At 35.5% G+C, this 9458-nt stretch overlaps 2 protein-coding genes across 5 annotated transcripts; one reads left to right on the forward strand and one right to left on the reverse strand.

Annotated features, from left to right (window-relative positions):
* Positions 1-361: 361 nt before the first annotated feature.
* Positions 362-4831, reverse strand: LOC110860310 (zinc finger protein 808). The gene is made up of 5 exons (XM_022109354.2): positions 4387-4831; positions 3598-3868; positions 2647-3250; positions 1351-1607; positions 362-931 (listed from the first exon to the last, which is right to left on the reverse strand). The coding sequence occupies exons 1-5, from the start codon at positions 4656-4658 to the stop codon at positions 590-592; spliced, it is 1746 nt and encodes a 581-aa protein (XP_021965046.2). The 5' UTR covers positions 4659-4831; the 3' UTR covers positions 362-589.
* Positions 4832-6961: 2130 nt separating this feature from the next.
* LOC110860362 lies at positions 6962-8868 on the forward strand. 4 transcript variants are annotated; one of them, XM_035860302.1, is made up of 4 exons: positions 6975-7111; positions 7930-8027; positions 8099-8187; positions 8552-8868. In XM_035860302.1, exons 1-4 carry the CDS (start codon positions 7055-7057, stop codon positions 8749-8751), a joined length of 444 nt encoding a protein of 147 aa, XP_035716195.1. In that variant the 5' UTR covers positions 6975-7054; the 3' UTR covers positions 8752-8868. The 4 variants fall into 4 exon arrangements, 2 of the variants coding, with proteins under 2 accessions (XP_035716195.1, XP_035716196.1); XM_035860303.1 differs by having other exon boundaries at positions 8108-8187; XR_004837279.1 differs by lacking the exons at positions 7930-8027; positions 8099-8187 and adding an exon at positions 8449-8477 and having other exon boundaries at positions 6998-7111.
* Positions 8869-9458: the final 590 nt, after the last annotated feature.

Raw genomic sequence — 9458 nt, forward strand, 5'->3', positions numbered from 1 at the left:
CGTAAAAGACTTGCATTGTAAGTCATTGATTTCGTAGCCATAAATATGTGCACTTTGCATAAGAGGATGATGTAAAACTCCAGGATGGCGAGTGGAGGATCAATCTTATCCATTTAGAGGCAGGAATCGCCGTTAATTGATAATCGCTTAGGCTGAATTTTTTGGGAACATGGTTATAATCATTTTCTTCATGCAATTTGTTTCATTGCCGATGTCACGCTTGTTTTTCACATGAACTTCCGACTTATTTCCTTCCCGTTGGACCTAAAACGCTTCTGTAATGGTAATCCAAAAATAATACCCCGGCGGGTGACGATTTGCCCCCAAATTATTTTGGGGGTAAAAATAAGACTTATACATATGTGTATTTCAAACAATTTATTTACGAACATGTGTTCCCACACAAATTAAGTCACACAACTTCTTTTACTTCGTAATTCGTCAAAATGTTTCGAATGCACATTTCATGACTCCCTTTTAAGATGAAATTAAATAACAGAAAAATACGAAATAAAATACAATTCTAAATTAAAATTTTGCTATCGAAAATGAAAATTAAATTAAAGGAATACTTATTTATCGAATGTCCTCAATTAGGACAAAATTCTTTTTCATGCCTTTGTAGCGATATTTTCCAATGGCACCTTGCTCCACATTTTTCACACTGAAAAGGCACCTCGGTCGTATGTTTGGTTAAGTGAGCTTCCAAGTTTCGCTGCTGAATTAACCCTTTTCCGCAGAAATAGCAGGACAACGGTTTTTTGCCGGCGTGCTGAATTAGATGGATCCTCAGTTGGGTATTGTTGCTAAACCCTTTTTCACATTGGATACAATTCCAGATTTTCTTTGGGGCGTGACCCTTCGCCAAATGTGTAGTTAAGGAATCGACGGACAAAAACGTTTTACGACAAATGTTGCAAGGATGCTTAACCTAAAATTTGAAGTACATTTTAAATTAATCCTTTAACGGTTATGACTTTTTACACAAAAATGCCTTAATTCGGAACGCTATAACTGTTGTGGTCATGGTGCGAGGGGAGGAATTTAGTGCATTTAACAGAACCCGAAAAAACTGAAAGATTCAAAATTTAATATTGAGTTGTATTGGGAAATGTCTAAATTATTGGAAAGAAAACTTTCAAATATAACATTTGGTAGGAAGTTCGTACTAGGAACTGGAGATATCCCTCAAAATGACGAGAGTTTACGTCTGGGAGGGAAAATACCGAACGATATTGACCTTTCAGAAGGTAAGATTGTTTTCCTTCCGCACAATAACCACATTTTTTCAAAACGTCATTTCACGAATCTAAGAGTTAAAATTTAAATTTTGAAATAAAAAAATCGAACCCGTCCTTGGAAAGGGTGAGTCCGAGTTACGTGTTTCTCTAGGGATCGCTTGGTTACAAATTCCGCGCTGCAGGTTGAACAGGGAAGCGGTCTCTCTAAAAAGTGGAGGTGAATGTGGTTCCGCAAGTTTCCGGAGGTTATAAACGTTGCAGCACAGAAATAGCAGGTGAATGGTTTTGGATCATGAGATGCCAAATGGGCCTCAAATTCGGAGGGTTTGATAAATTCGCGACATTGTACGGGACAAATGATTCCCTCTGTAAGAAAATTTATATATGTATTACTAGTTGCATGAAGTTTGCAAAAAATTTGAAATATTTGCAAAAAGTTGAAAATAAGTAGGGCTGCACCGAGTACTCGGCCGACTCGGCGTGTATTTTTACTACTCGGACTCGGCCGAGTATTTGCTTTATGTTTTGACATTTTTTAACAAATTATCTTGTCCATAAAACTGATTTAATGAAGTTTTCTTGCATTTTGAATTTTGCAAAATATACGTCGTAGCATTTTTGCGTATTTTAAGTCGAAATGCATCAGCGACGAGGGAATTGACGAATTTGTTTTTACTGTACTACGAATGGATATCACCCAACGTATGCTCACTGATCCTGAACAAATTAGTTTCAATCGATCACAGATTTATCAGATTTATGCATGTAGTTAATACCACATTTTCACAAGGCAATATCTCCTAATGCTCCGGATGGGTAGGTATTTGTATCCAAATGAAAAAAACGTCGTTAACTTTTGGACGCGTTTTTTCACCTCTTTATACATATGCAAATATCTCCGGCAAACCTGTCTACATAATTGTACCTACTTCACAAATTACATGTATTAATTATATTGTGGATCGATTGACACTAATTCCGTCAATATTAGGTAGAATACGCTGGAAGATATCCATTGTTATTAGATTTTGTCCGATTTTCATGAATTACTCGGTACTCAGTGCTCGACTGAGTACTCGTTTTAAAAATTGCCGAGTACTCGGTACTTGGCCGAGTAGTATTTTTCACCGCTCGGTGCATTCCTAGAAATAAGATGTTTTAGAATACTCCAATATTACAAAGATTTTGAAGTTTGCATAAATAACCAAAAAGATTGAAATATTGCATACAAATTTAAATTTTGCAGAAATAATTAAGTTTCACAATAATGCATTGAATAATTAAATATTGCAAAAAATATCAATACTGCATTAAATAATTAAATCCTGCATAGATACTTCATACTTCTCGAATTATTTAAATGCTAAAACCCTGCAAATTTTCTTCTTTTACATATTTAACTCACCTTGATTTTCATGATCTTCGACTCTATGGATTTTCATATCGTTCTTCGTTTTAAACGTTTTGTAACAACACGCACACGAGTAGGGTTCTTCCATTTTATGCATTGCGAAATGAGCGGGAAAGTGTTTATTTAAAATAAGCACGTCACACCTCTCACAAACTGTTCCGCTCCTTTTATGCATTTGGTGACGACAGCGTTCATGCGTTTTTAAATTGGAAATGGTTATGAACCATTTCGGACAAACGTTGCATTTGCATGGACGCTCGTTCAAATGGCGTCTGATGTGTTGATACAGTTTGTACTTTCGTAAATAATATTGTGACGCGTATTTTGATTTTGGCGACTTGTTCAGGCAGATTTTGCAGTAGTATAATTTTTCCAGGGTGTGTGTCCGCATGTGGGAGGTAATTTTAGATTTGGAATGCTTTTCGTGACAAAAATAGCATGGGACAGTCTTCGCAGTCTGATAATTGAATGGTTTCGCCTTGATCTTGGGTGGCGCCTTGGTTTTTTGCATTTTAGGCTTTTGACAGAGTGGAAATTTAATTTGTTGCCAGCCTGGAACCTTGGGTTTCCGAGGGGGTTTAGGTGGTTCGTGAATTGCCTGAAAAGTGGGAATTTTAATGGATATAAATTCATACATATATTTGCATCAAGCATTTCGTCAATTTTTACACTCTTAGAAATCCTTCATTAAAATTGTACCAAGCGAAATTAATATTTTGACACTACCAAAGTGGTATTTTTAAGTAATACTAAAAGGTTTTTCATATGGATAGGAAATTTTTATAAACCGACAAAGTTTTAAAACCAAGCGGTAGTCACCTTTATACCAAGACCTCAATATCTGCATTACTAAATATATCAGCTTTCTAAGAGTGAATTTATTAATGAAATTTGCATTTCAATATTATTTCATTTTTGCGTAATTTTTAAGCAATTGTCTTTTACCTTTAACCTTAGGTGAGACTGGAGTCGTCGCATTCCGCAAAATTTCTCCTCATTTGGTGGACATTTCGGGCAAACGTACTCTTTCCCGTCGACATCTTTCAAGTGAAGTTTGTAATACTGCTCAGCCCGGAAGCCTTCCCGGCAGATGGGGCAACTGTACGGGAGTTCTCGAGTGTGCTTGAGAAGGTGGTAATTAAAGCTGTTGCTGCTGCGAAATCCCGTCTTGCAAAAGTAGCATGGAACGATAGGATTTTTTATTAAGAGATGTATTCTGAAAGAAAAAAAACAAAATGATAAAACTTGAGTAAATTATAATACATATTCATAAAAAAATTAATATTGTCCACACGCTAATTATTGCTTCATGCAAAGCAAGTAATTCAGATGGACAAATCGATCGCAAGTAATAAGCTGAGATTACATAGGTATGTATTTACTAGGCGATTCACGCGGTTTTTGCTAATTTCATAAAATCCTTCGTAAACTTACCAATTTCTAAGCATATTAAGGAAACTTTTTCGCCAAATTTTTGCAAACCTACTCTGATCTCGGGTATGTATTTATTTGATAGAAGGTTGCAAAATGATTGTTCCACAATTTACCGATTTTACAAAGTTACCAAGGTCTGCGTAAATTACCGAATTTGTGCATACATAAATATTTAGCGTAATGTTGTAACTAATTAATTATGTACATACATACATAATTTCCCACTTTATTACTGACTTACAATTAGATACATAAAGTACTCATCCATCATCAAATTAAAATTAATCGTAATTTACTCACTTTTTAATATGCCGTTTCAAATTGAATTCGAGTTTGCAACTTTTTCCGCACTCTTTGCAAACAAAAGATGGCGGGGTTTTTGAATGGATAAGCAACTTGTGCCTCCTCAGTTGCGTCGGTGTGACGAATGCTTTCCCACAGTGTGAACATTTATGTGGCTTGATTCCCGTGTGAAAGGAACGAATGTGATATATTAAACTATGCTTTGTTGCAATACTTTTTTTGCAGATTTTGCAAGTTGCCCGTTTTGGTTTTTTCCTGGTGCGCCCCATTTTTTGTGAGGAGATAAATTATCACTTTTTATTCTTGCTCAGATTATTTTTGGCAGAAATTGGCGGGTTTTAACGTTCCTATTTCTACATAGGCACACATGCCTTGGTTACCAGGAACTGACTGAAGAACTTGGAGAACTTGCAGTGAGTTGGAACCATTTCCATACGTACAAAAATAAATGCATGGACGGACGAAGGTGCATGTTTAGAGTGTTTGTTGTACATAAATATGTGTATGTATCTATGTATGTAAAGTATAAGCATGCATTATATTTGGCACGTATGTATAGGCTGTAAGTGTGTTATTTATATCTGCATACTAACTACCTGTTTACATCACTTATCCTTATTCATCGCCGCTTAATAAGTACATATGTTCATAAATATGTTCATACATAAATGCACATTGTCAAGTTCATTATTGTAAACCTATCCATATTTTATTTTGTGCTCTTCTCTCAAATGGGAACACGACTTTGACAGGTAGAAACTCCTCATCCATGTTACAACAAATGAAGAAGGTTGAAAGGTTCTCTTTCTGGTATGAAGCCACAGGAGGTGAAGGAAGGTTTAGAAATTCAGTCGCCCACATATTTAGTTAACCTAAAGGGAAATTTTGGTTCAAGGGGATAATATGTATTTATTTTAATGGTAAAGTGTTTATTCTTCGGAGAACGGAATGATTAGAATTTTTAGTTCATTTACTTATTAATGGGATTGATATTATTGCAGAAATATTTTCATATTATTTGAACACACCAAAATTTTCCGCATAATGCAAGACGGGAAATTTCCATACTCCATACATACATACATATTTATGCTCACTATTCATACACACTTAAATTTTACAGAATTTGAGAATTCCGAGTCCACTGCAAGTCTCAAATTCCCCGTCAGAATAATTTGAAACTACATAGTCCGACCATAAGTTCCCGTGAATGCATTTCCGGTGATAAAGCCCAAAGTATTAGAGCTATCTGATAGAAATTTTTGTGGATGAACAAGGTATTAATCTTGTTTAGAAATCATAACTTCGTTTTCACAATTTCCTCCACGGGCTTGTACACAAGACATAAGTCGTGGCGAAAACTGCTCGATCGCGGCACGCACGGATTTCCTGGGAAAAGCGCCAGATCTTCAGTAAGTGCGACCTCAGCCCTTCCACACTTGGGTGAAATTTAGAGCATACTTGTACCTATAATTTTGACCACCAGTCATAATTTAGGGGATTAAGGTCTGCAGATACTGAGCACCGTTCTACGGATGAAAAAAAGTCATGAAAATTCGTCTGAAGCCAGTTTTGGACAATTTTGCACCTTGCGCATGAGCAGAGTCTTGTTGAAAGGTCCAATGGCGATTTTCGGAGGGTCCGGGGTTCAGGTTATTAACGTTTGGCTTTAGGACACTCTGAAAATAATTCTTGGCTTCAACTTGTACCCTTTGCGGTAAAAAACAGAGATTTCATTTCTTCAGCCAACTTGCTCCCATGCACACCACGGTGATGACTTCGTATTGACTTCCGCATACTTAAACGGATGTCAGACTTCTGTACAACAAATATCTGGCCTTTTTTTCTATTAAATTTTTTGCCAACGGTGAAAAGTCTGAAATACCTTTTGCACGAAAATTGGCGAAACCTGTGGCCGTCACGAGTTATGTCTTGTCTAATTGCCCGTGGACGAAATCTTGACAAAGAAGTTATGATTTCTAAACAATATTAATACCTTGTTAATCCATAAAAATTTCGAACAGATAGCTCTAATACTTTGGGATTTATTACCGGAAATGCATTCACGAGAACTTATGACCCCACTATGTAGCTTTGGCGTATGTACATAAATAGTTTCTCAGATTTCTCAATCTCCGTAAAACTTCAACAGTGTGTGAATGGAATACAAATATACATATGTACGACGTGAATTTGTATTTTTACAGAAACACGGATTTTTAAGAAAGTAGTTTTCTCAATGTGCGAATTTGACCACACGGCCTTAACTAAACGTCGATTAAAAAATTTGTTGAAATAATAATTGTTTCACAATGAAACACATACATACATACTTACTGAACGACAATTTTTGTCATATTGACCATAAAAAATACTCAGTTGCTTTATCATCAGCAAAGTTCAAGTCTAATCTTTATGTACGTGTTCTACGTGCGTCAATAAAATCGCAACGTACGTCAAACCCTAATTCCAAGAGCAATAAAGGGATCAGTTCACACAATTGGGGTATAAACCGTAATCAAATCATGATCCCCTACGTATACGAAATATACACGTAAGCATGACTGGCAATTGTTCAAAGTTATGTTAAAGTCGTGAATCGTATGAAAAATTACTTCATTTCTAATCAAGGACACGGTCTGGAACATCAAACTGTGCGAAAAAGATGACCATGAAGGTGCTCATTATTCTAATCGTTGTCATGACAACGGCCCTTGCACAGGTGAGAATTTTCTTAATATACATATGTAAAAACACTCTTAAATTAGTGTGCCTATGTTGAAAATTAAATGCATTCTGAATTTTATATCAATCAAATCCTACACGGTGGTTTAAATGCCACGCTAAAATAGAAAATTTTTCAATGGAAAAACTCCCCAAATCTTCATTAAATAGTTATAAAATTTTGGATTGAAATTTTTATAATTATTATCCAAACTTGTGGAGCAGACTGACAAAATTATTAAAAGGTATAATTTTAAAGACAGACTTTCGTTAAGTATCTACATAGTCGGGTACGAAATTCTTTGATAAACGTTTTTTACTGCAGAAAAATAACGGGAAAGAATTTTTAATTATAATTTTCCATATGGATGCATAATATACCTGTGTATAATATAAAAATACTACCTTTCCAAATTTCCTCTCCTGGAGTACACACGCTTGAGAAATCTGATGGACGGCCGGTCGCTTGGAGCACGCGCGGTTTCTACCGGAAAATGGTCACAAGCGTTGAGAAACAAAATTTGAGAACTTCTGCACCAGTGGAGGTTTTAGAGCAGGCCTTGGTCTCAATTTTAAGCCCCAAGTCATAATCCAGATGATTAAGGTCTGCTATTACCGAAGGAATTTTTGTGACTAAATTAAATCGATGAAATGAGCTCATAGTCAATTTTGGACAATTTTTGCACCATATGGCTGAGCCGTGACCTTTTAAGAAATTCAGTTTCTATTTTTCAATAGCCCGGACTTCGAAGGTTTTACACTAAGTTTTGCAACTTTGGTAATGTAATTCTTGGCTTGCGCTGTAACCCTTTCTAGAGAAAAACCGGGTTTCGCTTTCTCCAGCAGATTAATTCAAATCCAAACCATCAAAGACTTAGGGGGATGAGATCTTCGACGTTTTCTATTTGCCAGGGGTATGTATGATTTTTGCTTAGTGCAAATTCTTTAATTTTCCTTGTTAAATTTACGCAAAGCTTGGGATAAGTTTCCACAGGAAAGTGTGCGTGCTCCAAGCGACCGGCCGTCCATCAGATTTCTCAAGCGTGTGTACTCCAGGAGAGGAAATTTGGAAAGGTAGTATTTTTATATTATACACAGGTATATTATGCATCCGTGTGGAAAATTATAATTAAAAATTCTTACCCGTTATTTTTCTGCATTAAAAAACGTTTATCAAAGAATTTCGTACCCGACTAGGTAATGGTAATTTGTGAATTTTTCCCAATGAAAAATTTTCCATTTTAACGTGACATTTAAACAACCCTGCATGTACTAAATCTGTACTATTTATTGAGTGAACATTACTCTGGATTTAGTATAACTTTCTTAATATAGAATTCAGGGTTCACTAAATTATCAAAAGGGTAATATTATTTTTAAAAGTTTAGAAATTTTCCGGGTGCTTTTTTCCAAACTAATTTTTAATACGAATTTTTAGGATTACTCTTTTTCCTGTCAATGGGCAAAAATCGGAGCGAACATCCCATTCCCTGGAGACTGTACCAAGTTTGTAGCCTGCATTCATGGCGGTGTGGTTTTCAATTGTCCAGAACCTTTACACTTCAGTCCTACCCTGCAAGTTTGCAATTGGCCCGACAAAGCTGGCTGCCTCATTTCAAATATTGTTGTCCCCCCTAATTAACGAAATATTACGCAAATATCTATTTGAAACAATTCTATCTTTGCAGAGTAAAAATTTGATAAAACGATATCTGACAAATTTCTAAAATAAAATTCGATTTTTATCAACACTAATCTTTCATGATGAAGAATAATTTTTATTACATGTTTATCATTCCATTATAATCGTACAATTTAAAGTGAGACCAATTTAAAGTGTTATAATTGTCAATTGCTTACTACATATATCAGCTCTTGAATTAAGATTTAGATTAGAATTGAATAGAATTTGGTACTTATTAAAATGATAGGGTTAATTCAGGCGTGAAATCTTCATTTTGATGACAGGCTTACATACGTTTTAGTGTTTTGTTAAACAGCTGTGACCCGACTCTTAGCTGTAGAGTAAGAATTATACGATTCAACAACGACATCCACCACTAATTTTAGAGTTTGGAATTAAGCATTCTAAGATGTTAATATGGTCAGTGTGTGATGATTAATCCAAATTTTTTGGTGGGGCAATTACCTTGGGAGGCATTATGAATTTATAACTTTGTGTTTATAGTGTACCTTGGGAACCAGATTTCTCCGGAACGGGTGGATGGAATTTCAAAACATTTTTTTCCTGTAATCCATATCGAAGTACCTCCACCCCTTTTAGACGTTTTTCAGAAATTCGAATTTTGAAACTCAGAAAACAAAAATTCGAAAATTTAATGAAA

The sequence above is a fragment of the Folsomia candida genome, unplaced genomic scaffold (genome assembly GCF_002217175.1).
Source record: "Folsomia candida strain VU population unplaced genomic scaffold, ASM221717v1 Fcan01_Sc031, whole genome shotgun sequence".
Lineage (NCBI taxonomy): Eukaryota > Metazoa > Arthropoda > Collembola > Entomobryomorpha > Isotomidae > Folsomia > Folsomia candida.